Raw genomic sequence first — 23995 nt, forward strand, 5'->3', positions numbered from 1 at the left:
AAACCATAGTTAAGATCAACCACAATTCTTCTGAGTTTGGATGTAATATGAGCTGAAGTTAATTAAAAAATTGGAGCTAAAACTTATGATCTTTTCAGAAGAGGAAGGCAGCATCACTGTGGCCCGTTCCTGTAACCGTATTTTATTATGGTATCTGAACAAATCCTATATTATTATTATTATTATTATTATTATTTTTTATTACCTGTTACAGTCCATATGAAGTCCTGCCATTTATATAAGTGCCTTATTGTTCACTTTTTCAGTTACGGTACTTAAATGGTATTCATTTGTAAGAAAGCATTACAAGGGGATTCTGGAAGGGCTGGTGAGCAATATGTGAGATTTGTTCTTGTCACTGGTTGATTTTACGACAAGGGAGGTTAATTTGTCACTTACCAAAGTATAGAATAGCTATAACCTTGACGGCATCAAAAGTTAGTGTGTGTGTATGTATTTGTGTGTGTGTGGTGACAACTTTATATTTGCAGGAACCCCAAGGAATACCTTGCCATTGCCTCAGATCATTGAAGAAGCCTGTCAGGAAGCTGAGATTTACAGGGCTGCAGGAGTTGTAAGAGCTATCTCTTCCTTTCTCTTTTGTTTATTGAAACTTCCTAGTTAATTCTGGATCGAGATAATAAGTGGTGATGGTGTATTTGAAATTCAAACAAAAAATCATGTTTTGTAAAGAGTCTGAAATAGCAATCCATCAATTTAACTGGAGTGCACATTTTAAAATATATATTTAGGTTCCAATTTCATTCTTTTGTTGCTTTTTTATTTATTTTGAGTACTTATAATGCACTCTTCATTCAATATTTCCCAGAGTGGGGAGCAATGAAACTAGACAATAATAAAAACATACAGAAAAAAATGTAGCATTATACAAAAATTACACAGCACTGTGTTTTCAAGTTGGTTACAGTCTGCCACGCCCTTTTCCTCATGGTATCAAGGAGTTTAAGATGAAGCAGGTACAAAAGGAGGGCCCACAACAAAGTGAGCTCAATGGACCAATGGTCAGGCACTCTCTACATCTCTGCATGTGTTTATTACATACATATCATATATGTTCAAGCCATCGTCTTTTTATCATTCTGGTGCTCACTTCCTGGCTGTTGTAGTTAAGGCTTTTCCAGAGCAGCGTAGCCTAACTCATAAAAAGGCAATACAGCAAATGCAGCTTGCACTTGTCTGTACGTATTGTACTGTTGCCCAACCACAACTTCACTGTGATACATCTGTCGATGGAAAGCAGTCTTTTTGTTGTGTGTATTTAGAAGGCAAGACCTGAAAGGCCACTTTGAGCCAGAGGCAACAACAGTCAGGTACCAATGAATTTCCATTGGTCCTTAGGTGTTGCAGTAATTTCCATAGGTCAGCAGATTTTTAACGGGGTGCATGTCCTTTGAAAAGGTCAGGGTATGCTTTACACATTCCATTGCACCCTGTATTCCCGTGCTGCTTCACACTTCTCCATCAACCTGCCTGCAGTGAATATATAAATTCCTGGCATGGTGGTGATGTGATGCCCTAGTAACCAGCCTTCGAGCAGAACTTAAATGAACCATAGTTTTGGTTCTGGTGTTATTTCTCAACTGATTTCTTTTTTTTTAATTAGAATAGATTGGTTTATTTTTTATTTTTACAGTAAGCATTCTGTAGGGCTTCATAAAGTCGCACCTCTTTACAGCTAGAATCAAGCGAGAAGTCTAAATTTAGTCTGTCAAAAGACAAAAGGAACGAATGCCAAAAAAATGGGAGAAAGTTTGATGGGTGTATTGATAAGAGTTGATGAAGATACCGGTATGTCACAGGAAAGATTTTTGGGACAGGTGAGTGATAGAAATGGCATATAAGGAAGGATGGGGGAAATGTAGGATAAGTCAAAGATGCAGCAGATTTACATGTGGCCTTGAAGCATAGCTGTCAAGTTCTCCCTTTTTTAAAGGGAAATTCCCTTATGCTGAATAGGCTTCCTCGCGAGAAAAGGGAAAACTTGACAGCTATGCCTTGAAGTACAGGTGGAGAAAGGGTTATATATACAGTTATAATACAGTTCTAGCTTACATATAGAGTGGCTTACTTCGAGTACTGTGCACAGCGCTGGTGGCAAAACCTCAAAAACAATATTGCTAGAGCAGAAGCAGATTCAGAAGAGGGTGACCCAATTGATCATGATGCTGAACAACCTCCCTATTTGGGGGCTTTTTAGTTTAGAAAAAGAGGAGAGTAAGTGTGGGGACATGAGAGAGGTGTATCAAATTATGCATGATATGGGGGAAGGAATCCTAGAGAAGTTTTTCTCCCTTCCTCTTAATACTACAGGCTGAGGTCATCCAGTGAAGCTGAATGTTGGAAGTCTCAGAACAGACAAAGGGAGTTACTTCTTCACATAGTGCATAGTTTAAAAATGGATTCTCCCCACCCCACTCCAAGACGTTTTAATTTTTCTCAGTAGCCTGGGTGCAACTATTTCTTGGACCTTGAGATGTGAATCCAATTATGTCTGCAAAACGTCTGCATTCCATAATGTTATCATTATAAGTTGTAGATCTGGGGAGCAGCAACACCACTCCATCCTTTTCTTTGCTCCCTTGTTTGTTTTAACAGCCTTTCTGTTGAAAAGTTCTGGAGGATTCAAAAGCTGGCTTGCCAATGCAATTTTTTACTTACTGTGCAGTTTGGATTTTACCATACCATTACTGTATGGACCATAGCATTTTAACGCTCATGTATTACCACTGATTTGAGGGGATCTATGCTAATGTGATTGTTCTATCCATTGCCGCCTTTCTTGTAGCTATAACTCTTCCCTAGCCCCTTAAAAAATTTTTTGCTGAAACAGTGGAGTAGAAAAGAGAGGATTACAAGTACATCTTCCTGTCTCAAAGTGGTATGCAGACATGACTGATGAAAGCAGATCTGCAAGGTTTTTTCTATATAGAAGGTGGCTTGTTTGATGCATTAGTGCTTTTTTAAAAGAACATAATAAATATGGAAGATTTATAATGTTGGAGCATATTAATGAAAACAAGTGAATGCTCAGACATGATGCCATCTGTGCTGAAAAATTGTAGCTGCGATATGCTTGTTTTGCCAAACGCAATCAAAATTGCCATGACAAGATTATATGCAGTGACAGATTCCAAGGAGTTTAGAACCCTCTCAATTTTGCCATGTTCTGCTTTCATTTTTACAGAGGACGGGAAATATACCAACATAATTGCTTTTACCAGATCACTGAACTTCTTGCCTCACATGTGGCCTTTTGTAAAACGTCAGTGTAGAGGCTGCACCTTCTAGATTTTGATGATGCCTTTTCTCCTAAGTATCTTCCATTCTCTTCTAAATTTTTAAACAAAAATTATGAATGGTAAAGAGACAAGCAAATCTCTCCCCCCCCCCAACACCCTTATACTAGAATTCTGACTACTGAACATGCTCAGTACTTATTTGGCTGTTTTGGGGGAAGTGTGATTCTCTATGGGGCAGGTTCTATTAAGTAGTTGCACTAATGGAAGCCAGAACAAGTCTTGCTAGTGCAATATCACCTCCCTCCTGCCATGCTCCCCAATTGATTCTGGAGGACTGGAGAACCAACAGAACAACACACAAGGGGAGGAGAGGAGAGATCTTTCCATGGGGCAAGCTGAAATGTGGAAGATCAGAAGAGTGGTGTTGACTTCCTCCCTAAGGAAGTCCCTGTAAAAAGCTTGCCCCTGTAAAAAGACTAGGAACCCCTTCTGCAGCATATTCTTGACGCAATCAAGAGTGAATTTGTGGCCGGTTTCTTCTGCGTTATTGGTTGTTATGTGATGCTTCCTCAATGCTACCTAGTTTTTTGCTGTTTGGAGGGGTGACAGCACAACAAAACTGGAACAAAAGTATGATTTGAATTTGTGGTATGAAGTTACGGGATAGGTACTGGTTGGAAGTGAAGCATTAGAACTGCCTCAAAGCTTTCACATGCACAAATAGTATTGAATGACCGCCCTGATGACATCATGAACTTGGGGTGCATTGCATGGTATTTCCACCCCTAACTCCATTAATCCTCACAAGAGGCCTGAGTTTGGTTTGGCTGAGAAAATAGTGACTTGCTTCTTTTCTTAATCTCTCAGTAGAAAAACAGGTCAAAAAACAGATCCACCAGCTCTTCTTAATAAGCATCTCTACTGTCTTCATTTAATTCCTTTTGGTTATCAGATCCCTCGATTATTGCAGCCAATGCTCCCTGTTCTCTTGGGAAAATTAAGGCTTGACTTGGTGAAAATGAAAGTCACAATTTTTTTTTAAATACATTTTATTCCAATTTTCCAAATTCAACAAATTAACAAAACCAATCTTTTATACAAAATCTTATATTCACATCTTTTACCTTGCTCCGCCGAGCTATGACTTCCCCCCCTCCCTTCATGCAGGTTTCTTGTTAATTCCTTTTTTTTGCAGTTCCTTTTTTAACATATTGGTCAATTCGTAAGGTTTATTTTAGTCCTGCAAGAGTTTTTAATGATCTACAGTTTTTCTCCATATAGTCCACATATTTACTCCAGTCCTTTTGAAACCTTGTCTCCCCCTGGTCACGAATCTTGCATGTCAATCTAGCATGTTCAGCATAGTCCATCATTTTTATCTGCCACTCCACAATTGTAGGTAATTCCTGTAATTTCCATTTTTGGGCTAACAAAGTCCTAGCCGCGGTTGTTGCATACATAAACAGTGTTTGATCTTCTTTTCTAATCTCTCCTCCTATTATTCCTAACAAAAATGCTTCTGGTTTTTTTGGAAAGGTATATCTAAACATCTTTTTCAATTCATTATATAAACTTTCCCAAAATCTTTTAACTTTTTCGCATGTCCACCACATATGATAAAATTCACCATCTTTCTCTTTACATTTCCAGCAACTTTTATCACCCATTCTATACATTTTAGCTAACTTAACTGGAGTTAAATACCATCTGTACATCATCTTATATACATTTTCTTTCAAGGCAGTACATGCTGTAAATCTTAAAGTTTGATTCCATAATTTCAACCACGCATCATATTCAATATTATGCCCCAAATCTTTTGCCCATTTAATCATCACTTCTTTTGTCAACTCATCTTTTGTATACCACTCCAACAACAGATCATACATCTTTGCCAAAAGCTTTGTTTTGCCTTCTAGCACTTCTATTTGAAATTTGGATCTTTTATCCTCAAAACCTATTTTTCTATCTTCTTTAAGCACATCATTTATTTGATGGTATTCTATCCATCCTGTTAACACTCCTTTAATGTCCTCAAAAGGTTTTAAACTCCATCCTTTTTCAGTTTTCGTCAAGATTTCCTCATACGTGGCCCGCCTCTTTTCCATATTTACTTTCTTAACTGTTAATACCTCTGCTGGTGAGACCCACCAGGGTGTTTTAGTCTCTAACAGCCTTTTATTTCTTTCCCACACCTCGTACAGAGATCTTCTTATCACATGATTCGTAAACCCGGTATGTGATTTCTTTTTGTCATAACATAAATATGCATGCCATCCAAATCTATTGTTAAAACCTTCCAAATCTAACAAGTCCGTATTCTCTAGAGTTATCCATTCTTTTATCCAACAGATACAGGACGCTTCATAATAAAGTCTCAAGTCTGGCAGGGCGAATCCACCTCTTTCTTTCTTATCTACCAAAATCTTATGTTTTATTCTAGGTTTTCTCCCCTGCCAGACAAATCTTGATAAAATCTTTTGCCACTCTTGGAATTGCCTCGTACCTTTAACCACAGGTATAGTTTGAAATAGGAATAACATCTTAGGTAATACATTCATCTTTATTGTTGCAATTCTTCCTAAGAATGACATTTTCATATTAGTCCATCTTTCCAGGTCTTTCTTTATTTCCTTCCATACTTGTTCGTAATTATCACTGTAAAGATTAATATTCTTTGCTGTCATCCATATTCCCAAATATTTTACCTTTTTAGCCACGTCGAGTCCATGTTTTAACTGTAATTCCTGTTTTTCTTCTTTCGTCATATTCATTGCCATAACCTTGGTTTTTTGTCTATTTAATTTGAATCCTGCCAATTGACCAAATTTCTCCATTACTTCTATAGCTTCTGCAACACTTTCCTTTGGATTTTCCAATGTTAAAACCAAATCATCTGCGAAGGCTTTCACTTTAAATTGCTTTGCACCTAGAAAATGAAAGTCACAATTTAATGGCTTTTGCACTTCAGATTCATTTGAAAGGGATATATACTGTAGTATCTAGTAGGTATCCCTGGCTTTCATTTGTATCTTAATTTTGGATGAGTGACTGTATTGTATTTATGATTTGTTTGAGTTATTTTTGTATCTATGATTGATATGAGTTACTTTTTAATGTAGCTCTATTTAAAAACCTTTCTTTTCCCCCCTTTTTTGTAATATGTTTAAAGAGAAATAAAGTTTATATTTAAAAAAATGAAAGGGATATATACTGTAATTGAGCGCAATGTTAATTTTAAATGATTGTTTTACAAAAATCATGCTGTTGGGTCAGCATTTAGCGGGGGGGGGGGGTTTGTACAAGCAGAGTCATTCTCAAAGTTATCTTCTGCAGAAGTATTTGAAGGTGAGCAGGGTTTTTTTTTTACACCTTAGTTTGTTTGCTGCTATTATCTGCAAGGGGCCCCTAAAACTCTGTTTAATGAGCTTGGCTACATATACTGGGAATTTTTATTGACATTGTTAAAGTAGTATTCCTCCTTATTCCTGTATGAATTACTGGGGGGAGGGGCATAGGAGGGGTCCCAGCTACCTTACCTCTTGTGATGGCTCCCTTAGCTAATTTTATTAGAAGGATATGACAAAGACGGAATTTGGCTCAAACAAAGGTTGTGGCTTGCAGATTTAATAAAAGCTCACCAGTCTTTTCTCCTGCAACATAAGCACTTTTCTGGCAGTGGAAACCGAGAAGTCCTAGAATACTGTATAAGGCTCCAGATTCTGTGCTAAGAAGGCAGTTTCTGCGCTGCTGTGCATGACTGCAGTGAAATTCCTTGTGCGTTATCTGCCAGTTTATCCACTGCACACAGATCCCTCTTGTTTATTTCTGAGCAGCTCTTCTGATTTTTAATAGCTCTATATTAATTCCAACAGGATGGTTTGATTGTAGAAAATATGCATGATCGGCCGTACACAGTTGGTGTTGGTGCAGAAATCACTGCAGCCATGGCAGTCATTTGTGCCACTGTGAAACAGACGTGCCCCCGTCTCCCAGTGGGTGTTCAGATCCTAAGTGCTGCAAACCAAGAGGCTGTAGCCATCGCTCTTGCTGCTGGTAAGTGAAGTGACTTGGGATTGCTTTTTGTTTTGGCATTCTGAGACCTAAACACAGGCTGCTTACCAGATTTTATGTATATTGTCATTTCTAATTGCATTTATATCCCACCTTCCCCCCCCCCCAACGAACTGAAGGTGGTGTACGTCTTTTCTCGCCTCTCCTCATTTAATCCCCAGCAACAGTGAGGTAGGCCAGGCTGAGACACAGTGACTAGTCCAGACTCCAGGGTCACCCAGTGAGCTTCAAAGCTGAGTGGGGATTTGAACCCTGGTCTCCCAGGTCCTAGCCCGACATCCTGACCACTACACCACACAGGCTCTCACGTGCTTGCTCCAGCTCATCACACTTTTCTGCAAAGCCACCATGACTGCTTTATTCCCACAGCAGTGTGGTATTTCCACAGTCAGGAGGTGGGTGGGGGTATACCTGCGGAGTGAAGGAAAAAGTGGACATCAAGCTGATGGCAAAGGGCACTAGTAGTACCGCTTCATTTTATACAGGATGTCTAAAGCGGCATTCCTAACCCATTTACCTGGAAGTATGACCCATTGAATTCAGTAGTACTTCTGAGTCTTCCTCTGCATAAAGGATTTCATGTGCCTTCCTATAGAGCAGGGGTGGCCAACTCCAGAGACACTGCGATCTACTTTAAAATTTAAAATCTGGCAGTGATCGATCCCCGTTCAGCTCAAAGTTGTTGAGTTCTTTTTTTAGGGAGGGGAAAGGCCCTGTTTTTTAGGGGTTCAGCTCAAAGTTGTTGAGATTTTTTTTTTAGGGAGGGGAAAGCACACTATTGGGGGAAGGAACAGAGGCAGCCACTAGCCTTCTGATTGCTGACAACATAAAAGCCTCCGTTTCAAAACTCAGGCTTCCCCTCAGACTTCCCTTCTGCAACAATAGAGAGGGGCCGGGGCCGGAAGGGGACTGGCGATCGACCGCCATCTACCAAAGCCTCACAGGGATCGACCAGTAGATCGTGATTGACATGTTGGACACATCCAAGTATTCTTACCCTTTGCCCACGAGGAAGACCAGTGGTTGAACACACTGGATATTCTTCGTAAAATAAATCACTTGAGGCAAACCTCTTTTTAGTGGTGTACCCAGGGCCATCTTAAGGGTATCCAGTGTGGTGCAAAATCCCTCTGGCCTCCCCCCGCTTGCTAGGCGCTGTTGGAACGGTGGCTAGCAAGCCTGCTGTTGCGAGGGGGTTTGGCGGGAACAGGACACCGAAAGGAGTCCTTTCGGGCGCTGCTCCCGCCACATCCCCTCACCTGCGCGGGCTTGCTAGGTGCTGTTGGAACGGCGGCTAGCAAGCCTGCTGTTGCGAGGGGACATTCCAGGAACAGTGCACCGAAATGAGCCCTTTCGGGCGCTACTCCCGCCTCCCCGAACATGAGCAGCGCGCGGGGCTGCTGGGCACCCCAGCCCAGCGCCCCTGATGGGGAGGCGCCCTGGCGCACTGCGCCACTAAGCCAAATGGGAAGGACGGCCCTGGGTGTACCTTCTCCCATTCTCAACTGGTATTAGCTTACCTACCAACTTTTTCAAATCCAAGAGGGTGAGGTTTAGGCTGTACACCCCTCAAGTATGTGTGTCCTACTCACAAGCCCTGAGCAGGCATAATGTTCTCATTTTCACAAACCTCCTTCCTTCTCACACATGACTTGCTCTCTCTCTCTCTCTCTCTCACACACACACACACACACACACTTTTTCAGAGCTAACAAAGGTATGGCATTATGCACGCACCAGTGTTGATGCTAAGCTTGGTTAGCTTTGACCAGGGGGTGCAAATTGGCTTCTACCCTCTTTGTAAACTGCAGCTAACCATGGTTAGGCGACAGTAGGAAACTGTGTTGTTCGGGTGGGATATTCTCTTTGATTTTGCCAGCGGATATTTTCTGTGCTGTAGAGCAAAGCACATTATAAGTTCTTTTTCCCCATAACCGTATTAACACCTGCTTTATGCTTCTTCGTGATAAATATCCATCGATGGCTTCCTTCCATTTAGTTCTATAAAATGGTATAAGGGATTAATTTAAATCATTATCATTGCTCATCTAATTCCAGTTACACCTCAGGATATCACGGTAATCTACTGTAATGAACTATTATACCTCTGTTGAATTAATGAAATTCACTTAAGAATAAATTAAATTAACCTGAATTTAAGGAGATTAACTGTAGGCCAATGGCTAGTGCCCATCCTAAGTTTTGGATTCAAATTTTAGCTCATCTATGCAACCATTAGGTGTTCTTAAAGCTCACCTTTGGTCACCTTCCTCTGAAATGGGAACAGTAGCGGCCGCCTCCAGTATTAGAAACTGAGAGGTGAAAGCTAGGAGGTAAATGGCACCTTAAACCTAGGTTACGGGCACAACAATGAAATGTCTAGGCATGCTTTTTTATAACAAGAATACAAACCTGAAAATGAACGAACTTCAGCTAAAATATTATGTTCATTTTCCACATGGTCTAGTCCTTCCCCTGCCCACCCCCCTAATATTCTTAAGAGGTTCTCTTCTCCCATCTTCAGAAAGTAGCTGGAAGTGGGGAAGCAGAAAAAGGTCCTCCTTTCCTTCCACTCTGCAGTTTTAATCTGAATTTTAAACTGCGCCCAGAGCTCAGGAACTGCTCGTGCTAATGAAATTCCCTGTCGCACAACGCGCCTAGAACAATGGGAGTTTCGAACGCTAGCTGCCTCCATTCACAGGCCTGTTGCGGAGATGATGGAAACCTGCACAGTTAAGCACTTAGCAAATGTTGTACAGTAAGAATCATTGTGGGCATACTATAACTTGGTTTATGAGTAAGTTTCAGACAAAAGCACAGAAATTATATTTAAGCAAAAAGTCAGTTTTGTTTATGGCACGAGCATTAATAATACAAATTGCTCTAATGCAGCCTTGTTTTTGCCTGCTGGAATGCTCATTTAAAAGTTTTAGCATTTCATTTATTATATGTCTGATTCAAGAATGATAGGTGATTAATGCTAAAAACATACATTACCGGTACTTTTATACAATCCCTTTAATGTATCTTGATGCAAACTGTGACAGATGAATAGTCTATTATATCTAACATCTGTTTCCTAGATTGGCACTACTTTTACATATTGCATTTTATTTTCAAAAAACGATAATGCCATTTTCCCCCTACTTCACTGTTGCAGATGAATGCTTTGGTTTACTTAAACCACTAGGATCTTCAGTCAATATGCAGAATTGATTAGAGAGCAGATATGTCTTCATATTCAGGTGCACTCAATAATTTTAACTATTTCTTCTCCTCTCTCTTTCACATTCTTCCTGTGATTTTAGAAAAGGCTACTTGGAATGATTTTGCCCCTTTTCTGCTTTGGCATTACACTCTAATCTTCATTTATATTGAATTAAATTGGCCACTGAATTACCTTTTCAACTTCATTCAGAATAGTTTCCTAGAACTTAGAATTATATACCGATTTCTAGCAATTCACATCACCCTTGGATCCTGATTCTATGCATATTTAGCTAGAAGTAAATACAACTGAACCCAAGGGACTTACCTCTGAGTAAGCATGGATAGGCTCTGGCAGCTGTTAGGCATGCATAAGCTGACAAACATAATTATCAGTTCTCTTCACACAGTTTACCACAAACTCAATTTAGCACAGTCACTAAGGCCCAGTGCAAATGTATTGCTGTTCCCTGAAAGCCATGGTTTGCTAATCAGGGGCCAGCTTTGGGGCCATACATTTCGATTCTGGCAAAAAGACCTATCCCCTTTCCTTATATTCATTATATCCAGGCCCGTCCTAGCCATAGAGGCTAGTGGCGTGGAGAACCATGGCGCCGGGCGCTGGAAGGGCGCCAAGTGAGCGCAGGGTTCCGACGATCTGGCCAGGACTGCGCTCCACGAGATGAGAGGCTGCGCCGCGTCTCTCTCCTTCTCCAAGGACTCCGCACTGTGCCTCCTTCTCGTATCCCCAGCGCTGGGTTCCGCTCAGTCGAGCTTTGCCACCAGCGCGCGCACAGCGCCCAAGCAGCTCTTACTGGTCCCACGGTGCGCGCGCTGGTGGCGAAGCTTGACTGAGCGGAACCCAGCGCTGGGGAAACGAGAAGGAGGCGCAGCATGGAGTCCTCGGAGGTGGCCTCCCGCTGCTGCCGCGGTCCACTTGGCACTCTCGGGTCCTTGGAGGGGCTCTGGAGGGGGGGGCGCAGGAGGGACCTTGGCGCCAGGGCACTGGATGGGCTTAAGACGGCCCTGGTTATATCTGCATTGATGTTAGGCATGGATAATACTTTAAAAGGCACCCTTCTTAACCAGGGTTTGTAAGCAACTAAGGTTTACAAGTCAGCTGGTTCGAGTTGACTGGGTAGCATTGGTTGTGGATGCAACACGAAACCATGGTTAAAGATGACAAGGAAGAAAGAGTGGAATTTGCGTTGAAGTTGAGGGGAGTGTGCATTCTGAGGGCTGGCTTCTTCTCCACAGGAGCCCAACACTGTATTTGCAAGCAGTCCTAGGTAGGGGCTGAGGCCGTGACAAATATACAGAAATCAGTCAGTAACGCTGGTTTGGATGATTTACCCAAATAGTGGCATAATGCAGATCTACGAGTTACGGCCTTTCCTGCCAACCCACAGGAGACATACCCACTGTGGTGTCACCCGTGGTGGCATGTCCCCTGTAGATCAGTGCTTTGCATGTAGAAGGTCCTGGGGTCTATTGCCAGCACCTCCAAACAGGGCTTGCAAAGGAGAAGTCCTGGAGAGCCACTGCTAGTCAGTTTTGGCAATTCTAACGAGTTAGTGGTCAGACTCAGTGTAAGCAGCTTCATATGTTTCTCCTTCTGCATTTAGACTGAAATGCAGTGAATAAACACTTTGTTTATTCTAAATCACTGAACCTCTTGGGTTTGCCGATCGGAAGGTTGGCGGTTCGAATCCCCGCGACGGGGTGAACTCCCATTGCTCTGTCCCAGCTCCTGCCAACCTACCGTAGCAGTTCGAAAGCATGCCAGTGCAAGTAGATAAATAGGTACCACTCCAGTGGGAAGGTAAACAGCGTTTCTGTGCACTCTGGTTTCCGTCACGGTGTCATCTTTGCCCAAGGCTTTTATATTTTTTAAGATGACAATTTTTTTGTAACTAGATCTTTACTGAACTATAATTTAATTTTTGTTCCTGTATGCAAAACTGCCAGTTTAAAGGCTGTTTTAAGTGGAGAGCAAAGCCCATCTTTATTGCTGTACTGAAGGTTCGATGTAAAACCAGTAGTGTAGTTTGGTGCTTTTGTTTGGTGCGAAACAGACTCCCAGTGCGTTTCCATGGCTGCATCTAGTCTTCAAATGCTTTTATTTTTTTATTTTTAAAATTATTTATATGCAGCCCTCTTAAAAGGTCAGAGCTATGTAAAAACATCATGAACATTTAAAAGCAATACAGAGTGTTTCTAGATTACACGCACATTCTCAACTTTTGGATTCTTCTAGGGCTGTTGATGGTGACCTTAGCCATACAAATACATTGTACCCCTGCTCCTAAAAAAATAATAAAATAAAATCTGTGCAAAAGCTGATCTGAAGGAGGTTGATGGAAGAAAAATAGGGCATAAGGATACTGTGAAGAAATAAGAATGGATACTTCAAACAAAATTAACATCTAAGAGCCAGCATCCACTTTGAGGGATCAATGTTTATTTTCTTCATTTATACAGTTACTTAAAGGCTGCCTTTTGGGACTTAGGCCACTCAGGGCAGTTTTCATAGTGTAGTAACACAACACACACACACACACCCCAAAACAGCAGCATTAGCAATCATTTTTTAAAAGGCCAATTAATTAAATAAAACAACAATACAGTCGTACCTTGGTTTACGACCCGCTCGGGTTGCGAACACTTCGGGTTACGAACTCCGCAAACCCGGAAGTGTTTTCGGCGCGTGCATGTCCTGCGCATGCGCAGAAGCGGCGCACTCGGTTTGCGACCTTTTCGGGTTATGAACCGCGATCCGGAACGGATCGTGTTTGTAACCCGAGGTACTACTGTATAAAAATCCTGCAATCATGAAGCTATCTGTTGTCATATAGATCTCCAAGAACAAAAGCCCCAAATATATGGTTTTTTAGTTTTAATGGCCTCAGGTTTGCAGTGGTGGGACAAATGTACCCCTAGGCAGAACGAGTTCCACAGTTTGGAGGCCAGCACAGAAAAGGCCCTGACTCTTATCCCCACCTACAAAGTTATCCTTACATCTCTGCTAAAGAGATCAGCATTATTTTCTGGGTTTTTTTTTATTTGAGGCATTGCTTTACAGTGGAACATCTTTCTTTCTTTTTTAACACCAAAAAGCAATTTATGTCATTGTCTTAGCCAAAGCTGCATGCCATCTTGATTATTCCTCCTTTCTGAGGGGGAATGGCAAGAGTTTTCCCATGTCTGAAACGGCTCGCCAAGCTTTGTTCACAACTGCTTCATTATTAACAGGTGTACCATGTGTTCTTCAGTAGTGCCTAATTTCCTGTGCGTAGATTCTGATTTAATTAACTACATCTGTTTGAGGCTGCACAGAATGATGCATATTATTGGGTCTCTGGAACATTTATGGCGGTGATAAAGATACAGGCACTGCCTACACTGCAGCTATCATTTTTCCATCCTCTTGATAACATTTGGGAACACTCAGTCCGCAAGTCTGGGTTAGATTGACCCCACCTGAGACCTCATTGTATTTTTTAGTATCTGATGTAATAATTAGCATTCATTACATGAAAGTTACAATTCTGCACACCTGACTGGAGCGTGCTGCTAATAATTTCCAAAAAAATAATAATCATGGATTTGATCCCCAGAAGCCAGAATTTCTATTTCTTTAGTGGTATTGTAGGAGTTCTGTCTATATATTGCAGTGGAGTGCAGAAATAGATATGGGCTGAAAGAACTAAGGAAGCCTAAGGCAAGCAAAGCCATTTTCATTTACAAGCTTACATGTGGCCATCACAGAGTCATGAGGTTAATGACAACAACCAAACGTCTAACACCGAAGAAGAAGCAGGAAGGAAGTAGCAAGTTGTTACTCAAGAAGGAAACCAGTGAGGGAACAACAGGTTGCCTTCATCAACCCCTTCTGGTTCTTGTAACTTATTGCAGCATTGTTGCTTTTCTCTGGACAGGTAAAGCCGTGTGTGTGTGTGTGTAGAACAGGCCTAGGCAAACTTGGCCCTCCAGATGTTTTGGGACTACAACTCCCATCATCCCTAGCTAACAGGACCAATGGTCAGGGATGATAGGAACTGTAGTCTCAAAACATCTGGAGGGCCAAGTTTGCCTATGCCTGATGTAGAAAGTCCCAGATTTTTTGTTCAGTTAAAGATCTGGTAACAAGACTGGGGAAAGTCATTTGCCTGAAACCTTGGAGGGGCACTGCCAGTCAGCTTGGATGGTACTGGGCAAAGCAACCAATAGTTTTGATTCTTGTATAAAATAGTTCCTTAGATTTCAGGGCAAAATCCATGACTTTAAGGGAGAACCTGGCATCATAGTGACTGGTGGTGGAATTGTCTTTTCTAGATGCAGAAACAGAGCTGCAAAACTAGCACTCATATTATCCTTAAGACACACGGTTAGAGGAGTGCATTGGCTAAATGGTTGGATTAATTCAATCGCATCTAGTTCTGGGAGGCAGAATTGACTGAGTGGGGAACCCTTTCCAGCGCAAGGGCCACATTTCCTTCTAGATCACCTTTCAGAGACCACATACCAGTGTCGCTTATTTGGTAGGGCCAAAGGCAAAAGTTGGTAGAGCAAGAGATGTAATTTTTTACCTTTACACCCCTCTGTGCCCTCCATTCATTTTGGCCCTAGACCTGATGTTGACCACCCTGCTCTTAAGGGAACAGGGGTCCATCCCAGAAGACCCAAGATGCACAGCCCCTTGATGAAGAGACCTTCTTGCTTTTCCCAAAGTACTGTGCTTGATGACTTAACAAATCAATGAATTGTAATGGGGGATCAAATCAGGGCATCAGTGTTCCAAGACACAGTGACTTGCAAACGGTCACCTAGCAAACATCACAGCCGAGCGGTGATTTAATTTTGGATCTCCTGTGTACACACTCCGTGTGCTAATGGACCACTGACCTTTCGTAATGTATCCCATTTCGTGCTGGGATACATCTGGTAAGTGACTGTGATTTATAGTTCCTGCCTGGCCCTCAGTCAGCTTTATCACAGTATTCTTGTCATTTGCAGGTCTTGACTTCATTCGAGCGGAAGGCTTTGTTTTTTCTCACGTGGCAGATGAAGGGATTCTGAATGCCTGTGCTGGCAACTTGCTAAGATACCGGAAGCAAATTGGAGCAGAACACATTCAGGTTTTTGCTGACGTTAAAAAGAAACACAGGTAATTAGGGTTCACGCCAAAATGTGTTTCAAACCTATGCTTGCCAAACATGCGCTGTCAGTGAGTCGGCTTTTGCTTGCATTTAATTTGTATGGTTACCACTCACAAGTGACAGAAGCCCCAAGTTTAACAACTGAGTCTTCCACCAATAGACCAGTGGCTCTCTTACTGCAACTGCAAATAATCTCACTCCCAACTTAGCCTTTTAAAGTAGTGAGAATTTAGGAGATTTTGCCACTCAGAGGGATGCCCAGTGCTCAGGTTGTGTTTTCAGGCTTCCCACGATGCTGGACTAGATGGGCTGCTATTATGGTTAACAATAGTAATTACATTTGTTATTTGTTGAATAATTGTATTTCTCACAGAGTGACCCTAATGCAACTTGCATTAAAAATTAATGCTTGGTCCAGCAGGCTCTTCTTAAGTCCTTAAGCATTCTGGGATATAATCTGGGAATGTGTGGACTAAAAATATTTGCTATAGAATTGCAGCTGGAGAGATTGAATGTCTGAACACCAGCTACACTGATGTGAGTGTGGAATGTCACTTGATGAGTGATTTGCTCACTACCTTGATTTATTACAGGCATCCCCAAACTTTGGCCCTCCAGATGTTTTGGACTACAATTCCCATCATCCCTGACCACTGGTCCTCTTAGCTAGGGATCATGGGAGTTGTAGGCCAAAGCATCTGGAGGGCCGCAGTTTGGGGATGCCTGATTTATTACATTATGATGGTTCTGGAAAGCTGGCCCTCCACTTCGTGGTAGGGGAGGAAAGCTTCAGCAACTACAAGTATGGCTGCCAAAAGTAAACAGGTTGGGTTTCTGTTGTTGACAGTTCTCACGCTCTGACAGCTGACGTCAGTGTAGCAGAGACGGCTATGGCTGCTGAATTCTTTCTGGCTGACGGGGTCATATTGACTGGAGCTGCCACTGGATTGGAGGCAGATCCCAAAGAACTGGAAGGTAGTATGATTATGACGATTATATTTATTGTATTTACTTATATCCTGCCTTTCCCACAGACTCAAGGCAGCTTACAGATAAAACAGAGCACACAAAATACAAAAAGCTGAAAAGGCACATGAAAGAGCATCATTAAAAAGTAATTAAACTACAGTACAATGGAATTAAAGCGTTGTAAAAAAATCTATTAAAATACAGATAATGAAAAGAATAAAAACATCACAGTGCTATTAAAAGCCCTTTCCTGGAGGAGGAGGAGGAGGAGGAGGAGGAGGAGGAGGAGGAGGAGGAGGAAGAAGAAGAAGAAGAAGAAGAAGAAGAAGAAGAAGAAGATGATGAAAAAGAAGAAAAGTTGGTTTCGAAAGGCCTGTTGGAATAAAAAAATCTTTACCTGTCAGTGGAAGAACAAGATGAAGGCAGCCAGTCTAGCTTCTCTAGGAAGGGAGTCCCAAAATCTGGGATCAGCCACCAAAAAGCCTGCAATGGCACATGAAGTATACAGATTCACTATTGATAGAGAGAGAGAGTTTCCCTTGCTAGATTCTGAACTCAGATGAACCCTGGAAAACCGAACATTCTGTGGGTGTATTGCTTGCTTACATACACTGTATTGTTATTTTTTTTTAATCAGTGCGTGCAGATTTGTTTGTTTCACACATGACGTGTGTCCATTGTTTTAGCTCTTATACAGTATAATGCAATGGACCTCATTTTCTCCAATGTAAAGGGTGTATGTTACCAGTAGTATCCTTTCTCTTGCCAGTTGTGGCAAATGTTTCAGTTCCCGTCAGGTATAAGTAGCTGTCGTGTTAAGCAGCTAGCCAGGAAAGTGGATATGTACATATATATTTCTCATTTCTCTTAATTAAAAAAAAGAAAAAGACGGAAATTCTTGCTTTTTGATAGCTGTTGCTCATGAATGATGACATTCTTCATAACCTTTCTTAAAAGGTTATCTCTAATGAAGGTAAATAAAAAAAAAACATAACTCGTAACATGGCAAGAAATCGGAGGTTGCGCTTAGGTCTGACATTCCAGCAGGAAGAACAACATCTGACAGAGTGGGGTGTAAATAATAGTGACTGGACACCAGAGGGAGTTTGATTTTGCTAGCTGGTTCCAAATGCTTGATGTATGTCCTATTAGAAAGCAGCTGGAGCAATAAGTGCCTGATAGGTTTGGGAGCAAAGATGCTAGCCTTGATGTCCTTACTTCAAATAGGCAAAATAGTCTGTTTTGATGCCCAATTAGTTCATTGATTCACGAGTCAGCAATGACAACCTCTTGAAATAAGGAAGAGTCCTATATATCGTTCTCTTTGTCAAAGGTCTCCGGTCTTCTGAAATGGGCACTTGTTCCTTTAGGAAGGCTGTCTAGCCAACTCTGCCACCAAGGGCAAGATCCAGCCAAACTAATCCAGCCATTTATCCAATCTGCTCTTCAAGACTCCCACTGATTTGAAAACAACAACATCAGAAGAGCCTTCTGGATCATGCTAATGGCCCATCTGGTCCAGCATCCTGTTCTCACAGTGGCCAATCAGATGCCCAAGCTGTGCGTGAGGGTGATAGTGTTGTGCTCACGTGCGGTTGATTCCCAGCAGATGGTGTTCCGAGTCATACTGCCACCACTTTAGGCAATACGTTCTAGTGCTCCAGTGTTCTGCCGCATTCTTCCTTCTATATAGCTCAAATCTTCTCAGCTTCAGTTTAAGCCACTTTCTGCTTTAATAAGTTTATATCTACACCAGGCATCCCCAAACTGCGGCCCTCCAGATGTTTTGGCCTACAACTCCCCTTATCCCTAGCTAAGAGGACCAGTGGTCAGGGATGATGGGAATTGTAGTCTAAAACATCTGGAGGGCCGAGGTTTGGGGATGCCTGATCTACACCATACATTTAAGTAACTGTTATGCCATTTTAACCACCACGGAGAATCCTGAGGACTGAAACTTTGTGTTACAACAGGCATCCCCAAACTCGGCCTGCCAGATGTTTTGGGACTACAACTCCCATCATCCCTGACCACTGGTCCTGTTAGCTAGGAATTATGGGAGTTGTAGTCCCAAAACATCTTGAGGGCCAAGTTTGGGGATGCCAAACTACAGTCACCAGGACCCTTTGGTGGAAGCCATGACTGTTAAAAGTGATGCAAAATAGCCTGATATCTCCAAAACCAAAGTTTTTTTGGACTCTCAGTAGCTACAGAAATGTAGTCTTGGCCAACTTACTATCTACTTTCTTAACCTAGTTGCCTTTTACCATCTAAAGTGTTAAAATTCTGTGAAATGCTGCAGGGTATCATTCAAGGAATGTCATCTGCAATACATCTAACGGGCATGATTTCTTCAAATAGGGGGATTGCTGTTGTTGTTGTTGTTGTTATTTCCTTGGTGTGGAGTTCAGATGTTTCAAGCACAGAATATAATCAACGCTGACAGTTTTTTTTACCTTCTCTTTTGAAGGGGGATAATGGAAGGGAGTGACCAAGGTGGTGCAATGGATCAATGCGTCTGGCTGTTGGCCAGAAGGCTAGTATTTTGAGCCCGCCCAAGAACAACTGGGAACAGGATTCATGCGTTGCAAAGGGTTGGACTAGATTACCCTTGGGGTCCCTTCCAACTCTACAATTCTGTGATTCCAAGAAAACAATACATTGGAGGTTTCTGCGACACACCTACACACCTACATGGGGTGTGGATTCTTTCCTGTAATTGCTCCTGAGTGGCATTTGTGGCCTCACAGGTAGATAGCATAGCTGCATGGTGAAACAAAGCAAACAAGATGTGTGTGTGTGTGTGAGAGAGAGAGAGAGAGAGAGAGAGAGAGAGAGCGCTTGTCTATCTTCTAATGGAGATCTATGACAGCAAATTGAGCCTGTCTGTGCCACTGGAACCCTGCTGCTGCTTAAGTGTAGACACAATTGGATTCCTTTCATCATATTACAAAATAAACCCATTGACAGCTTAAGCCAATTTGTGTTTTGATCTGATCACTTGTCTCTTTGAAAGCTGAACTGAAAAGGGAGGAAAGTGAGATTATATCACATTTGCTTCCAGCACTGCTATGCTTCTCCTTTTTTTTTTTATGTTGGTCATAGGAAGTGGGAGTTGTATGCCTTGTTGCTGTGTTTGCCGGCTCTTTCGAATTACTGGAGCAATTTTTTTAAAAAAATACAGTGTGCTACATGGCAGTTTAATGACAGCATTGCATATGGTGCAGTGGTTACTGAATACATCTTGGTATAAAGAGGAATGTTAACACTTACAGTAACAGGTCAGCCCAGGAATAGGGAAAGGCAGAAGTAATGGAGCAGACCACCAAGAGCAGGCCTAGGCAAACTCAGCCCTCCAGATGTTTTGGGCCGAAAACTCCCATCATCCCTAGCTAAGAGGACCAGCGGTCAGGGATGATGGGAATTGTAGTCTCAAAAACATCTGGAAGACCAAGTTTGCCTATGCCTGAGCAAGAGGCAGAGTGCAGAGGGACTCTTAGCTCTGCTGCAGACACTCATAGGAGTGAGACGTAATCTTTAGTCCATGGGCTTAATTAGGTCCACCAGGCTTTGTAGGTTGGTCTCCCTGGCTGTTTTGAGCGGACTACAGCCATCTTTCGCATGCTTGACATCATATGACATTGGGTGCAGGCAAGTTCACCCTGAGGCTGCACTGAAAGACTCGTATGTATGCTCCCAATTTGATGTTATTGTTTTTATTTGGCACACTTTTCTGCCGTCCTGCATGGGAACAGAAAAAGGTGCCTTAAAAAGACAACCACTTGGCTGCAAAGGAATAAATTGGAGCAGACTTTAGAGCAGGCATCCCCAAACTGCGGCCCTCCAGATGTTTTGGCCTACAACTCCCATGATCCCTAGCTAACAGGACCAGTGGTCGGGGAAGATGGGAATTGTAGTCCAAAACATCTGGAGGGCCGAAGTTTGGGGGTGCCTGCTTTAGAGTGTACTCCAGATTCTTTCTTTGCAGCCATAGCTTGGATTCAATCAGAGTATGCCGAGGAAGAAGCTTGAGCTTTGCATCCCTTGGCATGCCAGGTGGACAGCCGTGCCATCCAGTCAATGGGGCCTATGGAGGGTTAGCCTCTTCTGTGTCTGGCCCTTGGACTGGATCCCTTCCTCACTGGGCTACTTGAAACCAACTTCAGCAAAGTTTTTGCTGTTGACGAAGGAAGGCCAAAATCCCTAGCGCCTCCTGGTATTTATGCCTAGAGAAAACAAATGTTGTTTGCTGTCAGAGCAGCTGAAGTGAGGACATTGTGAGTCATGGGTGGTGGATAGGCGTTCATTCAAAGCTCCCCCTAGTGCTTTATTCCTTGTGTTCTGGGTTCATAATAGAGAAGGACTTTCCTTAGAACGCTCTTCTATGTCCTGGTTTGAATGCACACATTCTGCTTAATAAACTGTGCCTGCTACATACCCTGTTCTTGTGCTTCCCATTCCCCAATTTGGACGTTACAGGAGACGATGGCCATATGAAGATTTTCTGGGTTAATCACAACATAGTGGTCAGGAAACCAACAAGTCAGAACCTTAAACCACTGAGTGAAGTTGGTTTGGTTTTCGTTTTTGTTTGTCCTGAGAACCATAGTTTAGTGGTTTGGAAGTTACAGGTAGGTAGCCGTGTTGGTCTGACGTAGTCGAAACAAAATGAAAAAATTCCTTCCAGCAGCACCTTAAAGACCAACTAAGTTTTTATTTTGGTATGAGCTTTCGTGTGCATGCACACTTCTTCAGATACCTGAAGAATCTGAAGAAGGTATCTGAAGAAGTCTGCATGCACACGAAAGCTCCTACCAAAATAAAAACTTAGTTGGTCTTTAAGGTGCTGCTGGAAGGAATTTTTTTATTTGGTTTGGAAGTGATAGGCAATTGTGATTGATTGCTCCAAAGGTCCGAGGAAGGATGGAATGGCAGCAGGATGGAGCATGTGGGCAAAAGCCTCGTGCATTTCTTAAGAAGATGTATGATAAATACCTAGGGGTAGGCAACCTAAGGCCCGGGGGCCAGATTTGGCCCAATCGCCTTCTCAATCCAGCCTGCGGACGGTCCGGGAATAAGCATGTTTTTACATGAGTAGAATGTGTCCTTTTATTTAAAATGCATCTCTGGGTTATTTGTGGGGCCTCCCTGGTGTTTTTACATGAGTAGAATGTGTGCTTTTATTTAAAATGCCTCTCTGGGTTATTTGTGGGGCATAGGAATTCATTCATATATTTTTTTCAAAATATAGTCCAGCCCCACCTCATGGTCTGGGGGACAGTGGACCAGCCCACGACTGAAAAAGGTTGCTGACCCCTGATAAATACATTTGAACTGGACCCATGTCCCTTAAACCTTAGAATTACGTGAAGTTGTGAATTGAAATACACACTTAAAATATTGCCTTCATTTATAGGGATTTTTTAATCAATTTCCCTACTTTTCTCCAGAAGTTGGATGTGCTGTGAAGATTCCAGTGCTGGTTGGATCTGGAGTGACTCTGGAAAACTTGAAGAACTACTTGGGTGCAAATGCCTTGATCGTTGGTTCCTATTTCAAGAAAGAAAGCTATTGGGCAAATAACATTGACCCGGATCGTGTGAAGTGGTTTATGGATTACGCTGCTGAACTGAGAGTGTGACATTGTTGGATCCTACAGTAATCATACACAGCCCTTAAGCCGCAGTGCGTCCCAGCACCTTATCTTGTAACTTGAAGCCTTTGGTTTGGGTCCTACCCTCTGGAGCAGGGGAAAACAAGCTTGCTCCATCTTCCATGTGACAGCCCTTTAGATATTTGAAGATGCTTATGATATTTCCTCTTTCACCTCTTATCCAGGCTAAACATACCCAACTCCCTCAACTGGTCCTCATAAGGCTTGGTTGGCAGGCCCTTGATCATCTTGGTCACCCTGTACAGCTTCCAGCTTGTCAATATGTTTCTTAAATTGTGGCCAGAACAGGACACAGTACTCCAGGTGTGATCTGACCATAGCAGAATAGAGTGGGACTATTACTTTCCTTGATCTGGACACTATAATTCTGTTAATGCAGCCTAGAATAGCATTAGCTATTTTTGTTGCTGCATCACGCTGTTAGCTCATGTTAAGCTTGTGTTCTACTAAGTCCCCCTATATGCTTTACATATAGGCCAGGTGTCCCCCATCTTATATTTGTGCAGCTGGTTATTCCTGCCTGAGCGTAGAACTCTACATTTGTTCCTATTGAAATTCGTTTTGTTAATTTGGGGCCAGTTCGTTAATCTGTTGCGGAATTTTTTGAAGCACCGGTTACCTTGTTCTAGGGATCCTGTGTTGGACTCCAAATCCCATCATTCCTGACCATTGACTGTGCTGGCTTAGGGCTGGTGGGAGAGTCTAACAATATCTTGAGGGCCACAAGTTAGCCACCTTTGCTGTAAGAGCAGGAAGATCAGTAAGAAGTTCTAAATCTGAAGTCTCTCCCCATCTTCCACCCACCCCTGCTGCCCCAAATCAGTCCAAATGTTTCCTTTGTCATGCTACATTTTCCCCCTAATGAAATCAACACTAGCTTCAAAGGCACACATTTAGATTTCCCTGCCATCAGAACCCAAGACATCAACTAATAAAACAGCATAATGTTTTTCAAGTGTTATAAACACAATTCTAGGAAGCCATTTAGAAACTGCATTAAGAGACACCGATAATGACTGTTTAGGAGTGGTGATAGTTGTGAGGTGGGTTTGTGTGTGTGTGTGTTTCTTTTTACAAATACTGACTTGCTAGAAGTCACATTCATTCATTACTGGGAAGGTGAAGCTATAATGTGTTACTGCAGTGATGCAAGTTAACAAGGAAAAAAAAATAAGATTACTCAATTCGCTCCTTTAATTCAAAGTGTAATCATTGCTGGTGTAATCATTGCTGGTGCCGTTGGAGCTGTGTCCAGACAAAACTGCTCGTGTGGAAGCCCAGCATCTTAACTATTGCTGGTTATTCGCAGTAATTACTACCAACTGTGCCAGGGTCCCAGCATTGTGCCCATACTGCAGCTGCAACATACGAAGTGCACCTAAATTGTTCATCACTTTATGACTATGCTGAATGTGCAGCACTGAGGTGGGCTTTATCACTGATAGCACCAGTCTTGTAGAATGACCTCCCTGTTGAAATGCGAGAGGCCCCATCATCATTGGCATTCTGCCGGCTCTTGAAGAGCACACCTGTTTAGGCAGATATTCCCCTGAACTTGAGATCTAATTGTGTGGTTTTTGTTCTAATTATTAGAAATTTTAACTGGCTTGTTTTCTTGCCTTTTTAAATCATGGACGCTTTTGTTGCTTTGA

At 42.3% G+C, this 23995-nt stretch overlaps 1 protein-coding gene across 5 annotated transcripts in view; it reads left to right on the plus strand.

Moving 5' to 3' along the window:
* Window positions 1-23995, plus strand: part of LOC118087211 (uncharacterized protein F13E9.13, mitochondrial) — a 27193-nt gene extending 3198 nt beyond the window's left edge. For all 5 annotated transcript variants that reach the window (XM_088671847.1, XM_035119653.3, XM_088671849.1 and 2 more), the window contains 5 exons: window positions 492-574; window positions 7136-7316; window positions 15558-15708; window positions 16548-16675; window positions 22120-23995. In XM_088671847.1, coding sequence (XP_088527973.1) covers window positions 492-574; window positions 7136-7316; window positions 15558-15708; window positions 16548-16675; window positions 22120-22310 — 734 coding nt within the window. In that variant the 3' untranslated portion in view covers window positions 22311-23995. The remainder of the gene's footprint in view (window positions 1-491; window positions 575-7135; window positions 7317-15557; window positions 15709-16547; window positions 16676-22119) is intronic.

This window comes from Zootoca vivipara, chromosome 6 (genome assembly GCF_965207765.1).
Source record: "Zootoca vivipara chromosome 6, rZooViv2.hap1.1, whole genome shotgun sequence".
Classification (NCBI taxonomy): Eukaryota; Metazoa; Chordata; class Lepidosauria; order Squamata; family Lacertidae; genus Zootoca; species Zootoca vivipara.